Source organism: Liolophura sinensis, chromosome 1 (assembly GCF_032854445.1).
Source record: "Liolophura sinensis isolate JHLJ2023 chromosome 1, CUHK_Ljap_v2, whole genome shotgun sequence".
In the NCBI taxonomy this organism is placed as follows: domain Eukaryota; kingdom Metazoa; phylum Mollusca; class Polyplacophora; order Chitonida; family Chitonidae; genus Liolophura; species Liolophura sinensis.
In genome coordinates this window covers 10,243,930-10,264,984 of record NC_088295.1, presented here as the reverse complement: position 1 = coordinate 10,264,984, position 21,055 = coordinate 10,243,930, and the positions used below count along the sequence as shown (strand labels likewise).

The 21,055-nt window shown below is 41.1% G+C and overlaps 3 protein-coding genes across 3 annotated transcripts; 1 reads left to right on the top strand and 2 right to left on the bottom strand.

The window, feature by feature from the left end:
- Positions 1–3,397: 3,397 nt before the first annotated feature.
- On the bottom strand, positions 3,398–6,643 carry LOC135461274 (uncharacterized). Its single transcript, XM_064738321.1, is given in 4 exon segments — positions 3,398–3,460; positions 3,462–3,566; positions 5,492–5,542; positions 6,494–6,643. Coding segments are annotated over 4 exon segments (369 nt in total).
- Positions 6,644–13,750: 7,107 nt separating this feature from the next.
- LOC135482366 (mucin-2-like) lies at positions 13,751–15,454 on the bottom strand. Its single transcript, XM_064762356.1, has one exon. The coding sequence runs from the start codon at positions 15,452–15,454 to the stop codon at positions 13,751–13,753; it is 1,704 nt and encodes a 567-aa protein (XP_064618426.1).
- A 1,786-nt stretch (positions 15,455–17,240) lies between these two features.
- LOC135461839 (uncharacterized) lies at positions 17,241–19,136 on the top strand. Its single transcript, XM_064739085.1, has one exon. It carries the CDS (start codon positions 17,248–17,250, stop codon positions 18,661–18,663), a length of 1,416 nt encoding a protein of 471 aa, XP_064595155.1. The 5' UTR covers positions 17,241–17,247; the 3' UTR covers positions 18,664–19,136.
- The last annotated feature ends 1,919 nt before the right edge of the window (positions 19,137–21,055 follow it).

The following is a 21,055-nucleotide window of genomic DNA, read 5'->3' as shown; positions in this document are numbered from 1 at the left end:
CGAGAAACAAAAATATGTGTCTTGCTAAATCGTTTCATGTTATTAAAGTGATTGCATACGCATGCATTTCGTTAAGACTTATATATACACGATACAGATTTATCTGAATTCAAGTTAAAAAAATTTTTTTAGTTAACATAATTAAGCCACACAACTTTCCAATAAATCCTGTTTCCAAAAACTGTAATATCTATGCCTACGTAGACTGTTCACCAGTGTATGTATACGTGAACATATGAATATATTTATTGCACTTACTCGGCTGTGTGCAATAGTGCTCTGGTTAGCAATTAATGTGGGCAGTGCGCCTTATCAACGGCTTAAAAGTTAGAACACTTCTAAAGCAAGGTGAATAATGAATATAAAAATTACATCTTTGTATACCAGCATGGTTTATACCTGTGAAACTCTGAACATAGATATCTTACTCCGCATGCAGTTAACAGAGGTATTGATCCGAGTTTCTTTGGTAGGTATACATGTATCTTTGGCGAGGTGATCTGTGTGTGTCTCGATGTGGAGTTCCTCATTACTCAGGTATTTGACGGCTACCTTGTTAATATTTAAACTGTTAATTTATACCTGACTGACAGCCTGTGTTAATGGCTTATGCAGCCTATGGTAAACAAGGTGCATGTAACGAATGGCAGTTTCTTAAAATCCGATATTTTAGGGTATACATGTACACTGCAAAGCTGATTTTGGTTTACAAAGCTTGGCAGTAAATTAGAAAGCTATAGAATTTACTTATACCCGAGAGACTCATTTTGGTCTAACAAGCTATTGAACACCTAATTCATTATATGGAAGGTCTATAAGGAAGAGTAAAATTTAAATAATGCTTCGTGAGATTGACTAGTTCATTGGACTTTTATATAGTGGCCGCATGTACTTGGCACGTGTTACACCCATATAAAGTTGACTGAAATGATTCATATCCATGCAGATGGGACAATACCAAACAATACCACCAATGCACGATGACATCAAGGTGGCTTTGTCAGGAATCATGGCAGAGTTGTCTCCCTGGAATCTACAACTGCTGCCGATTGATGAATATGTGAATCAGTTCCCTCGTCAAAGAATTCGAGACCTAAAGTCGTTAAAATAAATGAAAAAATAAAAAGACAAAAAAAATTAACCAAGCAATACAAAGTCTATATTCGGCTATGTACAGGTTTTACCAACCAATAAACATAGGAGGAGTTGTACCATGGTGTTATCAATAAGGTTTCGAGACGCACTGCTCCCATTATCAGATATACTATATTACTCACCCTGTTCTTTATTGGTTATACAAAGTTTCATGCACCAGTTATTTTTAATTATGTCATATGTTCGAGTTATAATTAATGAATAGACGTGCAAACTTAATTGTGTATGTCTTCCACACGGGTCGTATATTGCCGTGCGCTCGAGATACTCACTTTAAGCTTGCCGTGCTTCCGAGATCTTTCGGAAGTTGTGATCAGGAGGTTCCTTTTTTGTCGTGAGCACAAGATATTCATTCCACCGTGCTCCAAGATATTCATTAAATTCGTGTCCTCATGATATTCACGAAGTATAATTCTGCGCAAGTACGAAGTGACATCAGAAAAAATTCTTTGACCGATCCGCATCAGAGTATGTCATTTTGGTACATGTACATTGCTATCACACATTTCTGTTTCTGTTGTCACAATAGAGTCCACGGGGAGATTGGAAGAAATACTCATGAACGACAATGTGACGTATAGGCCTATTATATACATACCAACGAGGCCCTTAAGCCTCATGCAGTTGGTTTAAACTTTGCCGGTATGCCGTTGACCATGGAGATGGCGGGTTCAACTCCAGTTCAAGGTTCGACTGCAATCCTAAGTCAGGAGGATAGTACGATACTTGGTTTCCTCGGTCCATATATATGTAAGCCTGATTACCATCGTGTATGCATGAGTGAAGAATTCCTCGGGTACGGCGTTTAAAACAAATAAATAAAGGTAATGTGTGTTGAAGTTTAGGTGTCTGTATGATATGTGATGTGACACATCTGCTAATGTCAAATAAAGCGCAAAAAATGTGACACAGCTTCCGGCACCCGGCGCTTACCCTAATTCCTTATATACATGTCACACAAGATGTGGGTTAAATACCATTACTGAACGAACTCAATTTCATGTCACCCCTGCTTCGGGAACCGCGAATGGTGGCAAGAAGAGGTCGGCGACGTTCTCTTGAGTGGTCTTACATGGAGTTCTCTGAAGACTGTACTGCTATGCATGCCTTCCACCAAGTTCTCTAAAGACTGTACTGCTATGTCTACCTTCCACCGAGTCCTCTAAAGATTGTACTGCTATGCATGCCTTCCACCAAGTTCCCTAAAGACTGTACCGCTATGCATGCCTTCCACCAAGTTCTCTGAAGACAGTACTGCTATGCATGACTTCCACCAAGTTCTCTAAAGACTGTACTGCTATGCCTGCCTTCCACCAAGTTCTCTGAAGACTGTACTACTATGCCTGCCTTCCACCAAGTTCTCTAAAGACTGTATTGCTATGGCTACCTTCCACAAAGTTCTCTGAAGACTGTACTGTTATGCATGCCTTCCACCAAGTTCTCTGAAGACTTAACTCCAATGCATGCCTTCCACCAAGTTTTCTAAAGTATGTACTGCTATGCATGTCTTCCACCAAGTTCTCTAAAGACTGTACTGCTATGCATGCCTTCCACCAAGTTCTCTAACGACTGCACTGCTATGCCTGCCTTCAAATAGGTTGTCTGAAGACTGTACTCCTATGCATGCCTTCCACCAAGTTCTCTGAAGACTGTACTGGTATGCCTGCCTTCCACCAAGTTCTCTGAAGACTGTACTGCTATGCATGCCTTCCACCAAGTTCTCTGCATGCCTTCCACCAAGTTGTCTGAAGACTGCACTGCTATGCATGCCTTCCACCAAGTTCTCTAAAGAGTGCACTGCTATGCATGCCTTCCACCTAGTTCTCTAAAGACTGTACTGCTATGCATGCCTTCCATGCACGGAAGGCATGCATCTAAGTGGGAACATTAGCCAATGACTTTAAAAATGTCAATGCATGGTGTACTCCTGCCACATTTGTGCATAAGAAGGCTTATCGTCATATAAAGCGACATATAAGAAGTCAGAGCAATTGTAGCTTTGTCATTGAAGGAACAAAACACGCTTTCTATTCTGTGAACATTTGAAAAGATGATAAGTGAAATATTTATTTATAAAATATGCTAGCGAAACAGGCTACAAAAAAAATACAAAAAATATTCAAATTGGAAGAATCATTCAGGTCATGAAGTTGTACGTAGTAAGCACATGGACCGTTTCAGTCAATTTAAAAAATATTCATGCAATTGTGAAAACATAGCACATCAACAGTTAACATGAAGTTCATATGAAGTCCGTGTGAAGTTTCCTGGCCAGTCCATAGTTCAGAGTGTTTCCCGCCAGTAACGGACCGTTCCCTCTTCTCCTGCTCGAGCTGAGCTATGGTCTGCTGATCCTGACAAGTCATATGACGGCTGACGTCAGGGTGAGGGAACGCGGAGAGTGAACGTTCCTGAAGCAAAACAGAAAATGTGGCATGTATAAAAGACACGTCATACCAAGGAGAAACTACTCGTCATTTGGTAACGAACGTATTCCATCTTAATTCAAGTGAAAGAAAGCTGATGATGAAGGCACATCGTGTAGATATACAGCTGATGTACTCAGACATCAAAAGTTTTCCCTTTCAAAACACAGATCTTGATGTTGGATATCTTTTATTGCCAACGGGTAAAAGATTACTTAAATAACGTTCTAAAATAATTCGCCTGTATAGCTAGACGTGCACAGGTGAATATAAACAAAACAAAGTGATGTAACGTCACAGTCACATTTTTAAGACATATTTTCGAGATAGTTTTTAATGACTTTTCTCCTTGTGCTCATTTCATTTATGCAGTCTTTTCATATATACTGAAGAAAATAATGGTGTGTGTACACAAATTCCTAAGGAGTTGAAATGAATATTTTTGGGGGACAGATTTGATACACTACACCTAAGTTGTGCGTTATCTGCGAACCTCGAGACATTTACACATATATACAGACATTTATCTGACGTGTGACACATATACCTAATTATGACTACTTTAGATATGGTTACAGCCTGAAACATGGTTCATGTTAAAATATGTCACAAATTAAAAACGACATTATCTTACCTTTTAATAGCATGGACAATCGTATCACACTGAATAATCTTATGCAGAACATCATTATTATTTGACTTGTGATGAAGACGATTGTTGCACAAGACATTTATAATTGCATGGTGCATATGTTCATGACTCGGCCATGCGGTGAGGAAGTCGCATACCATGCATGGAATGTACTGATTAGCACCATTCAGGTATATGGAAGCTGTACAGCTGGCACGCGAAACAGAACATTTATAGGTAGCAGCCTATATATCGAAATGAGTTTACAATATCAGTGTAGTGCATACATGCCTAGGTATACACACAAATGTCAGATGTCAACATTTTCTATATCTAAATGACCAAGTGAGAGTTAAATGCTATCGAATGTGAGTACGGTCATCTTAAAATGTTGAAGTCTTAATGTTAAACTACAATACTTCTGTAAACATTTATAATTTAAAAAGCATCATGAAGGCCAGTTTAACGCACGTAAGACTTAAAGGCGTTAATCAGATAATAAAAACTGTATAAGATTACAATTTGTTTTGCATTATGTCCGGTGTTAAATGCCTCATATTCATACTCTTTAGAATCTAACATTTGAAATGCTTTACCTCCTCCCAAACAGCAAAAATATTGGATTTAAGCTACACTATTTAAGATACATGTACCATTTCAGTTTTAAGAGTGTAGGAGAACTTTATAAAGCCAAGGCCATCCTAACTGGTTTGGAATACTTGTGACAATCGAAGGGTATACACTTTATAGCAACAGTGTACATAATGTTCACACCGCCTCATTGTATGCCATTGTATATCGTACTTCTGAACGGCGACATATACAACAGACGGACGGCAGTAATAATGTATAAAATACAGCACGTGAAAACTGAGAGTAAGGCTTTTACTCTAATTATACGGTTTGATGAACCATTCCCAGTAAAAAAAAAACCTTATTCCCAGTGACAGTGCACGCCATAATTCTGGAACAAACGTCATCGAAAACCACACATTTTATGTATATATATATGCTTTGATTCGCAGGAGCGCTGCGTTTCATTGGAATGGGAGGAGCGGGAGGCTTCATTTTCTACAAATATAGTCCTTTCTGTTTTATCTGCACACAATGTTAACGTTTCGGAACTACATTAGTGTTACGTTTTACATACACAGAACAGATTAAAAATTTATTTAGGTCTACATCTTCATAAATATCTGTATGTGTTTTCATGGAGGACAGTGTGGCGAACTGATATATACATATTCAAATTAATATAGAGTCGGTGTTAACATCTTACCAGAGTGCCAGAGATGTTGGCTATTTGATTCTGGACATCCATCTTCCAAAACTGCAATAGAAAGCCACATATACAAACAGTTAACATACGCATTACAGATATTCAGCCATTGCAAGCTACCCTGTTTTGCTAAGAGCATGTATCCACTCTGTCTTAGCCTTTCGCGACACAAATCATTAGCTTGGATAACTGGTGTGTTTTGTGTCATTTGTGCACACGCATTTTGTTTATCAGTACATATTTTTGAAGGATTTTGTTTTGTACACACTATAAATAATATTTTAACATACTTACATACAGTACCCGAACACTATAGAGAAGCGTCATACTCTATGCAGAGGACTAATTGGATCATTGGTTTAAATATATTTGGGGGGTTGGGGGTAGTGGGCGGATTTTACCCGGTTTCCTCTATCATGTACCGCCATTATTCAAGTGTAATATCCTTGAGTGTGACAAATTTCTTGAAATGTTAACCAATACTTGTAAAACAATGTATTCGTCCCAAGTCTAACCATTCCAAAAAGGTTAACTGTCACTTAATGAAGTTGAAATTGTGCATACTTGAGAGAGTAACCTTTTCCATTTCGTTATACAATAACTTTATCCCGTTTGATGTGACTCCATGGTCGGGTGGGCAGCTTGCTTGCGGGGCACAATGGCTCATCACGAGCCTTTCACCAATGCAGTCGATGTGAATTTTTGTGTATAAGTGAAACATCCTTGAGTAGGCCTACCGTGGAAAACACCAACCAAAATAAACAAATAAATAAATCATCCCTTTTGTCTTTCACGCTGCTGTCAAAAACTTCAGAATCAGACCAGCGATCAGTTACACATAACAATGAACTTGACTAATCGATCACCCGACATACACGTGGCGTATTACACCGGATTCGAACACTGATTGCTACGTTTAACAAAGCATCGAATACAGTGATGACTTTACTGCAATGTGCACATATAAGCAACCATGTATGTACTTGTTTGGCCATAACTTACAGCGAATGTTTCTCGTTTCTCAATGTTCCACTCCTTGGGCAATGTCCACTGTTCTGGAAGTGGGGCCAATTTACTGACCCCAATCGTCACCTCAGCGGCGGAGCTACCGCTTGTTGAATCTTGTCCCGCGCTAACCGGCCGTGCTGTCATCCTGGAGAGCTATAGAGCACGTGCCCGTGGGTGCAGGGAAGGGTGTCTGTTATCTGCACAGGTGTGTTGCTCGTAGGCTACTGGATTCTCTTGGAAGTTAACTATGTGCTCATTAATATGGCGGTCAGCTGTTCACGCGATCGCTCAATGATTTGCAAGCTTGGTAAAGTCTTTAGTTACATCTGTATTAGCTAAGATTATCACTATGTATATAATCGACAGCCTAATACTTAAAGGTTACTACAAACTGCGATTGAAAATCTGCTTAGCTTATATACTGTTACGAGTGGATGACTGTAAATATAAGCAGATAAGTTCGTCTGGAATTGAGAGACCGTACTGATTTGCTTCAAGCCGTGCCAGATTTTGCAGTCAGTGGCAACGCGCATGTTGGGTTGGCGTATATAGAGCTAGTTGTTGTATATACAATACAGCAGTTCCTGATTACTGTAGTCACATTAGCGTTGACACAGAATTAACCCTGGCATGAGATGACTAAAGAGATGACATGCACCACGCGTGCGCATTTGCCACGTGGGGGGGGGGGGGGGGGAGGGACATAAGCATATACATTACAGAGTTACAAATGACGCATTTTGCAGTGTTAAAAATAATGTACCATTACATTAAACGATAGGTATAGATAAACAAAGTCAGTCAATTGCCCTACAACACTATTATGGGCAATAGAAAGAGAGAGAAATGTTTCTTATGAATAAATAGTACAATTAAATGAGTTATCAGATAGCCCACAGTCGTGTTACCGTCTTAACTGTGTATACATTTTATGGCATAGCCATCTCCTGAGTTGTGGATGATTTAAAATTCCCAGGCGCCAGGCCTGCAGGTTCCGCACCTGAGCTATGCCATGTTCAATCTTATTTTAATTTACAGGGTAAGGCCTATAGGTTCCAAACCTTCACCCTGATTCTACCCTGATTGCATTTTCGGCATCTAAGCTATGTCACGTGCACTATGATCCTAATTTACTGGTTCAAGGTCTACAGATTCTCCAGCTGAGCTAGGTTTCGTGATTTTAATTTACATTTGTAAGGCTCATAAGTACCGCACCTAAGATATGTCACTCTCACCCTGATTCCATTTGAAAGGCGTAAGGCCTACAGATTCCGCAAGGCCTACATGTTCCACAAGGCCTACAGATTCCGCAAGGCCTACAGATTCCACAAGGCCTACAGATTCCACAAGGCCTACATGTTCCACAAGGCCTACGGATTCCGCAAGGCCTACAGATTCCACAAGACCTGCATGTTCCACAAGGCCTACAGATTCCACAAGGCCTACAGATTCCACAAGGCTTTTACGTTCCACAAGGCCTACAGATTCCACAAGGCCTACATGTTCCACACGGCCTATAGGCACTGCAAGGCCTACAGATTCCACAAGGCCTACAGATTCCACAAGGCCTACATGTTCCACAAGGCCTACAGATTCCACAAGGCCTACAGATTCCGCAAGGCCTACAGATTCCACAATGCCTACAGATTCCGTAAGGTCTACATGTTCCACACGGCCTATAGGCACTGCAAGGCCTACAGGTTCTGCAAAGCGTACAAGTTCCGCAAGGCATACACATTCCACAAGGCCTGAGTATACATATTCCGGAAGATCTGCAGGTTTCGCATCTGGGCTAGGTCACGTTCTTCCTGATTCCTTTTAAAGAGGTTAAAGCAACAGGTTCTGCACCTGGATCGTGAGCCCATTTGCCTGGCGTTTTTTGAAGTCCTCTTGCCTTCACCAATGGGGTTTGTGCGTTACATGTGAGAATAAATAAATATATATATATATATATATATATATATATATATATATATATATATATATATATATATATATATATATATATATATATATATATATATATATATATATATATATATTTATTTATTTATTCTCACATGTAACATGTGAGAATAAATAAATATATATATATATATATATATATATATATATATATTTATTTATTCTCACATGTAACGCACAAATATATATATATATATATATATATATATATATATATATATATATATATATATATATATATATATATATATATATATATATAATTGTTTTACTGAGAACACAACAGTAAACAGTTTCGTACAACAACGCAGTCTTTAATTGGCATATGGGTTCATGGACGATATAGCATGGTCGTTACGTACCCATTTGACCGCGACCATACCCGTTCATACGGATATACTGATTATAATTATATATTTGTGGTGGGACCCATTGTGTCCTAGTGGATTGTCGGCATTGATAAGACTATGAGTAGGGTGGTAGTAACCTGGCAGAGACCAGTGACATCGATCAGAGGCGTCAGGATAACGATCTATCATAGATGAGCTTTAACAGATAACCCAACGGTTCATGTTACCCATACTGCACCGGTAAACAGAAACGAGCACCTGCCGGCCAAGACATGTACACCTGGATATATAGGTAGATCTGTACGGCATGATTCACGTTTTGATTGCTTATAATACAAATATTGTCTGATATGCCACACGAACAGAGGAACTCGACAACTCTTTCAATTACGCGGCCTCGATGGACAGGTTGGTCATAGATAATACGACAAATCGTGAGTTATTCAATCGATTTTTATGGTTCTCCAGATCAGGCAAATATTGACAAATCCACTCATGTGGTTATTGGTTGTCATATATTGTAGGTAAAGAGTTATTAACATAATGGTTCAAAAACTCATTAAAACTTGTATGAGTATAGAATATATATATATATATATATATATATATATATATATATATATATATATATATATATATATATATATATATATATATATATATATATATATATATATATATATATATATATATATATATATACATAATCCTTATAAGAGATTGTGGTTATGCATACTTTCTCAACACGATTCAGCTCTTATACAATTGATGACGGATTAACGGGTGTTAATCTTATGTACGTCAATTGCTCACGTCATGTGCTAGTTGTTGTGAGCAATCGATCTGTCAGATGAGCCAGTTACCTTCACGTGGAAATCTTTTAATCCGAAGTTATATACCATAACAAGGTGTTTACTCGAGTCTGTCTGAAGTAGTATAGCATAACGAAGTTCGTGTTTTTATATTCAGACGTCTGTATACCAGCGCAGCGAGGCAGAAAATAACACACTGGGCAATGCAGGGACACTTGAAGTGACGAAATAGTTGTGGTGTCGAGGCGAAGAGGGGCTTGTGCAGTAAACTTGAGAGCTTTCAACATTGATTACACGAGTACTCAGTGTTACATCTTTTTACAAGACTTCAAGTTTTGCTGACGACATTCGACCAAGGGTTTCAGAGAAGACACCGTAACAAAGTTCGCGCTGAGAAGTTACAGGATGCGCACGCACATTCAGCAGATACTGTATTGATAACCACTGGGAAAGCGGCGGTCAAACTGGGAAACCAGAAAGCAGCTCTATAGCAAACAAAACCTGTCTTGAAGGGAAACAGTATTGGATAAACAGCATGGAACATCCAGATACCAGTTTTACCCCAGATTCGTCACCCTGTGTACGTCTGGCCTAGTCTTGAGCTACAGGATAGTGTCTAGTGTTAACGTGTTGACTGACTAGCTGTATGAACCAAAGGCCGAAAACGGTACCCGGAAGGGAAATGAAGTCCAAGTTTGTTTCAAACAGGACAAATGCCGTGAAAGAAATAGAGGCCTGGGTAAGAGGAGGAGATGGTTACTACCAAAGGGATGCTGTGCGCATGTCAGGACAACTGACGGACAATGTGACTGAAGAGCGCATGCTCAAAGCCAAGCTGTGGGAACTTTCAAGAGAAAGATACAAATTCCTGTCTCAGAATGCTTACGAACGAAAGGTATTTGTTGATAGAATTCAGAGAAAGTCCAGTGCCAACAGAAGAAATATTTTACAGTTAGAGCGTATTGCAAGTGAAAAGACAGGAGGACGAAAAGTGAAGTCAAGTAACGCGAGACTTTCCTTACTGGACCGCTTGGATCCAACGAAGTCACATGATAGGCCAGTGCAATTCAAAGAAGTTGCAGAACCTGTAGATGCTTCCACAAAACGTGCCAAATCTGTTCACTTTGGACAAACGCCTGTGGATGGAAAAGAAGAGGAAAGGCACCTGTTGAACACACCGCAAATAGCGGCTTTGTCTAAGCAAAACTTGACCAAAAGAGATGGGGTGCAGAGAAGCTTCTGCGCATCCTATTGCGAGACTTTGCCGAGCCTTAGTGATCATATGTCTCACAAATTCGAAGATATCCCAGACGGAATGCCTCGTCTGGAATCCGCGATTCGCCCGATGGGGACTGCCCGTCCGGTTTGGGCCTCCAGGAGAGCCAAGTCAGGGAGCTTTTCTTCTAGTTCATCAACCTTAAACAGTGTTCGACCCTGTACGGACCCAAGGATAACGAAGCTCGAAGGATCCCTGACCCCCGTATACACAGCAGATACATGCACGGATGTCAGCTCTGTGGTGAAGGAAATAGGATCATTACATCTGCCGCCAAAAATTAACAAAGAAACGACGAAGCCAAAAACTGCTGTTAAAATTTTGGACTACATGCGTGCGAAAGGTGTAATACTGTAAGGCTGAATGCGATTGTATTCTGTTCACATTGTATGAAATTCACGTGTAAAATGTACGTTTCCATGTGAACTTTTATGTAATAAATGGTAGAGTAATGTGTTTACTCAGACTTATCATGTTAACCTAGCTGGTCATACTGGTTATACACTTTTCCTGCCGATTCCTTGGTCACTCTTCATATATTTCTGAAGATAGATGTGGAGATGGCAATTGGATTGCCTTGTAACATATTTAGGATGCATCCTTTTCGTTTATACGCTTATCAAACAAAAGTTAGCAACTATATCCTACACTAAACTGGGTATATGCAATGTAAGCTAGGAATCTAGATGTGCAATGGCCTTTTCCCTACAGCATTTGCTCACATGGATCTATGGCTCTGTTAGCGAATTCGCCAACATGACAAAATCGAACCTACCTTATCAACTCATTTGTAATGGTTGCTCAAAAATTCTCATCGGGAGTTGAACCCGAATCTCTTTGATTCCAAATTTTGTACTGTAAAAACTGAACTAAAGGGAAATTATCAATCCAGATGTGTCTGGAGAGAACTCTGACGAACGTGAGGGATATATAAAATACGAAACACAAGTAGGCCAACAGGACTGTATATAAAAGTCTTCCATCACGTAGACAAGTTTTAGACACCTGTACTGTCCAAGTGAATTGACATACATGCCAATTATATCAAGTTGGATTATATTTTACTTTGTTAACAAAATGCGTGAATTGACACAGGTATATACCGGTATATCTCCTCTTGAATATAAATTTATCCCATATTCTCTATTAGGTCTGTGGATTTTATTGGTCAAAAAACCTGGAGAAAACTGCCCCGCTTTACCAGGTTACCTCAGCAAACCCAGAGGGAGCCGGATTCAAACCAGTGATAAAATGGGCCTGCCATATGCCGACGCCTTCAAAGACATGTATCAATTCACGAAGATGTCACAGACTGATTCTTGCTGAATGCCATATCCAAAACTTTTACTGATGGCGGTCATTTTTATGGATGAATGAAACAGGAGTTCTGGAGGAAACATACAGATACAAACAACATATTATCATAAGTTTACAACAAACTTTAGTTAGATCGCGCAAACGGCTAAAGGAGTGTCGGTGACTGCTTATAATGACTGAGGCCATACGAATGGTGAGAGCGGCGAATCTACAAATTCCGTGCCGAATTATGCCCTGGAGTGCACCCACACCTCGTGTATCCTACAGTTATTGAAAAACAAGAGTCTTAGTCACTTGGCATTGGGGTGAACAGTTTAATATGCCTGTGTATGGTGTGAGGCATGCAATTGCGTACATATTTTGAAAGCTATTTTTAACAGAAGCACTAAGTACACCCTTACATCCATATACAAGGCATTAAGCCAGTGTTCCGATGATCTGAAGTACCGGTACCAGTTATCTAACGTTACCATGTTTGCAAGGACAACGAGACAAAAATCATTAGAAATCGATGAATTGTACGTGTGAATGTATATGATTCCCGCAGTCTGTACACAATCCATTTGGTAAAGCCTTTAACTGTCACACATAGACGTGACTTGGTGTCCGTGACACGAGGCAGAGAGAAAGTTCTATACCTGCGCATTTGACATTAGCGCAAATAACGGATGTAGAGAAATCGATGTGAGGTTATAAGGTGCCAGCGTCTAGGGCAACACCACGTGCTCCGATTACACTGCTGTGTGGATCCTCAATTTCTGATCTGTATGACAAAGAAAAAACCGATGTTTACCAAGCAGAGCCATGTGAAATTCGCGCTGTATTGATCTCTGGGTGATCAGTTATACCGACACATATAATCTGGTCGTACAATCTACAACAGATAACCTATTGACTCAAGTTTAAAGATATATCGGTAGGTGCACGCGCGTGAAGTGCTGATGTTTATTAGGTTGTGTCTGGCATTCCAGGTTGGATTAAGTGCTAATCTTTACCAGGTTGTCTCTGGCATTCTAGACTGGGTTATGCAAGCTATAACTGAGAAAGTAACACAGTCAGCTAAATGACTATTTGATAGCTCGCTATTCACTCTTACCTTGTGTGCCTATTAAATTACCCAGTATCACATCTATAGGCCTATATACGTAGGTCTCCTTGTTCCTTTATCGGTTAACCAAAGATGACCCAATAGGGATGATCTATCCCCTGAAATACTTGCATTATACATGTGTACGTATAGATCGACGCCTTGACTAGTTTTATTAAACACATAGCGTCAACGTAGGTATCTAAGCAAAATATTCACTTCCACGCGCAGCTATAGACTGAAAGATCAATTAACGATGCATGATATGTGAACTATAACAGGTGTGTGCGTCACGGATAGCGATTTCATGTACGCCGAGATAAAAGAGGAAACGAACATCGCCACAGATGCAGATGGCAATTCCGCCACTGATAAAAAAAAATACAACACATATACAACGTGAAAGTTGCAGCCAGCAAATTTAATTTATTGACTATATGTTACTCAATGTATCTTAAAATATATAGGTGTAGAATGGCGAAGACGGTTTGTAGTTGGGGAAATATCAGATGGGGAAAGTCTAGCGTTGGGAAAATGTCGGGTGGAGGGAAGCTGTCGTATACGGGGAAAATATGGCGTGCAAAAGTTGTTTGACATATGGGGAAGTCGTGTGGGGCAGTCTGTAGTGTTGGGGAAATGTTGGTTGGACAGCCGGATGAGGCATGGGTGAACCGGGCTGGGCAGTCTGTAGTGTTGGGGAAATGTTGGTTGGAAAGTTGGTTGAGGCATGGGTGAGTCGGGTGGGGAAGTCTGCAGTGTTGGGGAAATGTTGGTTGGAAAGTTGGTTGAGGCATGGGTGAGTCGGGTGGGGAAGTCTGCAGTGTTGGAGAAATGTTGGTTGGACAGCCGGTTGAGGGATGGGTGACTCGGGTGGGGCAGTCTGTAGTGTTGGGGAAATGTTGGTTGAAAAGTTGATTGAGGCATGGGTGAGTCGGGTGGGGCAGTCTGTAGTGTTGGGGAAATGTTGGTTGGAAAGTTGGTTGAGGCAAGGGTGAGTCGGGTGGGGCAGTCTGCAGTGTCGGAGAAATGTTGGTTGGACAGCCGGTTGAGGGATGGGTGACTCGGGTGGGGAATTCTGTAGTGTTGGGGAAATGTTGGTTGGAAAGTTGGTTGAGGCATGGGTGAGTCGGGTGGGGCAGCCTGTAGTGTTGGGGAAATGTTGGTTGGAAAGTTGGTTGAGGCATGGGTGAGTCGGGTGGGGAAGTCTGTAGTGTTGGGGAAATGTTGGTTGGAAAGTTGGTTGAGGCATGGGGGAGTCGGGTGGGGAAGTTTGTAGTGTTGGGGAAATGTTGGTTGGAAAGTTGGTTGAGGCATGGGTGAGTCGGGTGGGGAAGTCTGTATTGTTGGGGAAATGTTGGTTGGAAAGTTAGATGAGGCATGGGTGACTCGGGTGGGGAAGTCTGCAGTGTTGGGGAAATGTTGGTTGGAAAGTTGGTTGAGGGATGGGGGAGTCGGGTTGGGCAGTCTGTAGTGTTGGGGAAATGTTGGTTGGAAAGTTGGTTGAGGCTTGGTGGAGTCGGGTGGGAAAGTCTGTAGTATTGGGGAAATGTTGGTTGGAAAGTTGGTTGAGGCATGGATGAGTCGGGTGGGGCAGCCTGTAATGTTGGGAAAATGTTGGTTGGAAAGTTGGTTGAGGCATAGGGGAGTCGGTGGGGAAGTCTGTAGTGTTGGGGAAGTCTGTAGTGTTGGGGAAATGTTGGTTGGAAAGTTGATTGAGGCAAGGGTGAGTCGGGTGGGACAGTCTGTAGTGTTGGGGAAATGTTGGTTGGAAAGTTGGTTGAGGCTTGGGGGAGTCGGGTGGGAAAGTCTGTAGTGTTGGGGAAATGTTAATTGGAGTTGGTTGAGGCATGGGGGAGTCGGGTGGGGCAGCCTGTAATGTTGGGAAAATGTTGGTTGGAAAGTTGGTTGAGGCATAGGGGAGTCGGGTGGGGAAGTCTGTAGTGTTGGGGAAGTCTGTAGTGTTGGGGAAGTGTTGGTTGGAAAGTTGATTGAGGCATGGGTGAGTCGGGTGGGACAGTCTGCAGTGTTGAGGAAATGTTGGTTGGAAAGTTGGTTGAGGCATGGGTGAGTCGGGTGGGGAAGTCTGCAGTGTTGGGGAAATGTTGGTTGGAAAGTTGGTTGAGGCATGGGGGAGTCGTAGTTTATCATCGTTCACCATATACTGGAATTGTATGACTATTAACTTTCATTTTATGAATAAAATATCGTTTCTATTGAAAATCTTGAAACATCCCGTTAAAATTAATGAAAACATGCATATATATATATATATATATATATATATATATATATATATATATATATATATATATATATATATATATATATATATATATATATATATATATATTAGCCATTCATTTACATAGCATGTGTACAAAGAGCCGCTGTGGCCGTTACTCCTTATGTATGTATATATATATATGTCACTTATATGAATCTGATTCATAATTCCTATGTAAGTGATATAGGAAGCAATATGTTTGATAGTGCCTTGCAGGATCGTGTATAAATGGAATATCAGGTCTTGTCGAATGAAATGCAGTTTGCTTTGGTTCGGTATTTACAACGTTCTGAACGAGCTAGGTGGTCAACAAAATGTTACACTATGCAGACATTAATAATATATTTTCCTCTCCGGTTATGCTGTATAGGGCTTTTACAAGCTTGTTAATGTTTAATGTTGGCTGCGCGTTGTACACAATGCTATACCATTACATCAGAGGAACTGGCCCGTCACCACCAACTACACCGCCGTGATCGATAGCGAGCAGAAAGCAGACTTTATATATAGCCAGGAAAGGGTTGGCCAGCTTAATAACCCAGCAAATGGTCTGTCATAAACGTATATAGCAACGTCAGCTAATATAGACCATAGTTAGAATATACGACAAAATATATATCGGCTTGTATAATGAACTGCTAGCTACTAAATATTAAACTTTTCTTGGTGCATGTAACTTCCAATTTCAGACAATGGGTTGCCCTTTTGAAAAAAAAGCACGCATATCGTGAGCTGAGTTAGACTGTTTATTAGCGCGTTCGCCATGCTCCGATTGGCTCCAATAGAGCTGGTCTCTCCAATCGATATCGTGGTTTGCGTCCCTTTGTGCCTTCTCTGTTAGTAAATAGCAACTTTAGTATTCTTTTGTGGGCAGTTGCACGGAGAAAACGGGCTTATTGACACCTTGTGGTACAATCCACGTATAACACTCTTCACCACGCGGTATTTGGGGTTGTGTTTGCTATCTGTTTGGGGTCCAGTACGAAATAACTGAAGAATATACGCGTCTGTCTGACTTGGGCTGCGCTGAACTTTTGGCTGATTTTCTTTTGCGCTGAAGTTGTGACTGGGTGTTTAAGAGCCTCGTCTACAAAGAACGATGCATGCGTCCATTCGAGCGCGGATATAAGAGTTAGAGGGCAACTGGAGTGTTTGGGCGGACAAGGTGTAATTGTGCGCCACTCTATACCTTTCAACGGGGCCATGGTTTGGCCCGGATAAGTGTCAATCAAGATAACGGATATGGCTCTACACTGACGCATACTGCCGACCAGTCGCTACTGGCGTCCACTGAAAGCACGACGAGTCAGGGGGTTAAGTTGACTTTTGTTAAACCTGGCTCCCACTGAGAGGCCCTCAAACTTCCGTTGGTTAGAGTATACAAACTCTACTCCTGTTTGCAATCAACACCAGCTGTCAATCTTTCATATATATTCGACAAGAAGCCGGGCGTCATTTTACAGGTATTTTATTGGCCAGTGTTTGTCTTTGGACACCTTAGGGCGCCGACAGAGGTCATGTTTGTCTGAGGAGATTGCCCAATTGACAGGAGCTTGTACATATATATATATATATACATATATATATATATATGAATGTACACCGGTCCACCAAGCTGTGAGGACATTGAATATACAGATTTGAAGAGCAGTCAGACATGGTGAAGTTAGAAAGGTACCCCGACAAGCCTGCCAAATGGCCACATTCGGTGGACGAAACATCGGGCCCACACCTGTCGCCTTTAGTAAGGAAACTATTTGAGGCCATCTCCAAGTGCCAATACAAAAAACTGAAGTATCTCCTTCAGAACTGCTGTGCCAAGATCACCTCCCGGAACCAGTATGGCCACACCGTCCTCATCGCGACGCTGCATATACCAGATGATGATCGGCGTTTTAGAATGTTCAAATATCTAATTAGACAAGGAGCTAACCCTTTAACAAAGGATGTTGCTTTGGAGAGAAACTGTCTTCTCTGGGCCTGTGTATTGGCACGTTGTGAGGAAACGAGGTATTTGCTGGACGAGTATGCCGGAGAATTTGATATCACCGAGATGGACGTTGACGGCACAACAGCACTACATCACGCAGTCATGACAGGTTCAATGGATATTGTCCGAATGCTGATCGAAGTTTTCGACAAGTTTCATGTGTCTGTCGACATTCCGAATCGTCTTGGTCTCACACCATACATGCAAGCTCGACGCCTTGGTCATTATGAGATTGCCCAAGTCCTTAAACAAGATGGTCGTGCGAGCCCTCACCGAAGAGATCCCGTCTGGTTCAAGACGGGTTCCGAATGGAGTCAAATAGGGAGAAAGGAAAGACAGGGTGAACGTTTAGAGCATCTGAGAAAAGAAATCGCATGGACCAAGGTGCTAGGGCGAGCACCTCGGCTTCAGAGAAGCTATGGTTTACCAATCAAACGGAAGGATCTGAATGGGGAAAGACTGCCACCGATTCCAACAGAGGAAGGGGAGAGCGCTATTTTATCAGAGCTTACTCCAGACGGAAAGTCCACCTCTTTGAGTAACAGAAGTTTACCGGAAAATCTGTTAGACAGGGGGACAAGTAGCAGCATTGGCCAATCTGCTCATAAACTGACATACAGCCTCATGGACATGACTGAGAAAGGGCGGAGAGTTAAACATTTCCACAAAAGTGAGAGTGTGGACAAATCTGAACTGAGCGTTCTGGAAAGCCTTAGCTCAATGCTGGAAGTTCTTGTCACACAAACTTCCGGATCGTTTCGAAAATCGGCAGAGAGGCCTGAGATTGTACCGGATGTGATACCGAAACCAAAGAAACCCAAAGTATCTTCGTTAGCCATTGTGATGGGCAAGAAGCGTGGTGACAGATCGCGGAGGTCCCGATTGGACCGCCGAGACACACAGAAAGGTAGGCTGACCGTCATCGAGGAGGTTAGACCTGCAAGTAAAGACAGGCGTGGCTCTAAGAGAAACTCTAACAACGTGACTAGGTCCAAATCACAGACAACAAACATAGTCTCTGAGCAACAGGGCTCGTCCTGGCTCAGAAATACGGTTCTACCGGAAATAAACGTTAATGGATAGCTTCAGTGAATACGTGTGTGTGTGTGGCAGATGATGAACAAATAATGACAAAATAGCGGAAATTCATGTCTCGTCGGGACAGAGGGTAATTTTTGTAAACTCTTGGCGATTTTATTAGATTTAAAGATATTGTGAATTACATTTTCATGACCAAGTGGTTAATTTCAGATTTATCTGAAGCACTCTGGCAAAAGTATATTAACTAATTTTTTGTCCGTCTGACAAAACGTTACATGTCTGATATGTGCATCGAAAAATGTGTGATATCCGGATTAAACAGACTGACATAGCTTTGTTATATGCAAAAGAGACTGAAAATCTATATATTTGCTTGCCATGCAGTGTTTTGTTGTCGTCATTGTTTAAACATGTTTGCGATAAGGAGTAAAGTCTTCTCCACAAATTGTATTCCACAAAAGGAAATCAGAGGAAAATTTATACACAACTGCTTAATAATCATAATGCATTCGAAAGTGGACACGTTTGTCAGTGCTGCTATCACAGAGAAAACGGGGTCTTACATCGATCTATCAAGTATATAATCCTATAATAAAATATATATCAGATGAGAGACCACCACACACTGTTCAGGAAAATAGTTCAATTTATTTTCTTTCCAACCTAATAAAATAGATTTAGAACAGCAGGCTGTAAGGTGGTTTGCAGTGACCCGGAGGGTATCAGTAACGTCATATCTGTATATCTTGCTTGACATAGACAAATGAAATCTAGCAGATTATGTGTGTTGAGTGGCAAAAACCTTGCTCTAATATGGTCAGAAGAGGCCCAGTTGAATGCATTTTACTAGGTTGAAAAGATCTAATAAAAGAAATCTAACTATTTTCTTGGACAGTGTTTAATGGCCTTTTCTTTGGCATACACGGAGGCCTCCGTGGCTCATTTGGTTAGCGCGTTAGCGCAACGTAATGACCCTCGAGCCTATTACCAATGCTGTCGCTGTGAGTTCAAGTCCAGCTCATGCTGGCTTTCTCTCCGGCCGTAAGTGAGAAGGTCTGTCAGCAACCTGCGGATGGGCGTGACTACGGCGTAAAAGCACCAATCAAATAAATAAATAAATCTGACATTTACTTCAAGTTACAAATGCTGACAATGATATTAGGATAAATACGGAATTGAAAGTCAATCCTCGATAAACCAAAAGACGTTTAACAATAAGCTATGACCCACTCCTTCAAAATGCATATGGTAGATAAAGGGGAACATTTCATATAAGAAGAGCTTCAACAATGTACCAGGTTTTTTTTTCTTTGTGTGTGTGTGGGGGGGGGGGGGGGGGAGGGGGAAGGCGGGGGACTAAAATGTTCTGAGCCACAAATAACCCTGAGTTGTTATAGTATTTGGTAAATTAGGTTTCATTCCTTTGACTAGGGATATAAAACAATTTGTCGATTGGCTATCGTACCTAAAATTGCCTCTTGGAAAGTTTTTCTCATTCATATACCGCCATCTACACTGTCTTGTATCACACTCTTTGATTTGGTATGTACATCTGTCACGCTTTGGTTTATATGTATTTGTTTATTTGACCGTTGATTGATGCCATAATTCCAAATTTTTCGCTTATTCGATCGATTGCTGTCATTTTTATGGATGGAGGGACCCTCAGAGTGCCAGGGGTAAACCACTAACCTTACAGACAAGTTACTATCTGGATTTCCCACATGTGGCATACAGATACTCACGCCATATTGGTGGAGGAGAAGTTATCTTCAACAAGCGTTACACTGCTCAAACTACCACATAATTGTCGTCTAACACTTGTCATCAAAAAACAGTGCAAGGGGTGAAATCTAAACAATTTACCAGCTAAGACCAGGTTTGAACCCACTCCTCGTGTGTCCATACGATTGGACAGAGAGCAGCCTTAACCACTAGACCATAAGTACTCCCTGTCACGCTGGTTTCCGTGTAATAACTCCTCATTAGTTCTGCATACTTAACCGGGGATATGAATTATCTGAAGTTCATTTTGCTTGCCATATACTCATCTACAGTTTGGCCAATATACCTGAACTATAGAAATATGAGAATACACCTATATTCTGACCCAAACTCAAAATGGCACACAAGAACATCATAGAACGAACAAAAGGGTATTTTTATTTTATCCTGGCTCTATTGGGCACATAGCCTGTTTATGTTAGGAACCGTTTCCCAGCTGTGCCCGGGTTAGACTTCCCTGTGTCGTATTACCTATTCAGCGTATATAGGCAAACGCGAATACATAATTCATGTAGTTCACAAGTACCAGTGTACAACAAAAGCAAACAAGGGAAGTTTTTAAGTTGGAACTGGCATGCTTTCGGCAGAGATGGTGCTCATTTATTAGCTGTAGGGTGAAATATGTAGGCCTCTATATAACCAATCCAAT

Bases quoted from the DNA above. Each gene is read 5' to 3' on its own strand.
- LOC135482366 (XM_064762356.1), bottom strand. From the start codon at position 15,454: ATGATAAACTACGACTCCCCCATGCCTCAACCAACTTTCCAACCAACA.
- LOC135461839 (XM_064739085.1), top strand. From the start codon at position 17,248: ATGGTGAAGTTAGAAAGGTACCCCGACAAGCCTGCCAAATGGCCACAT.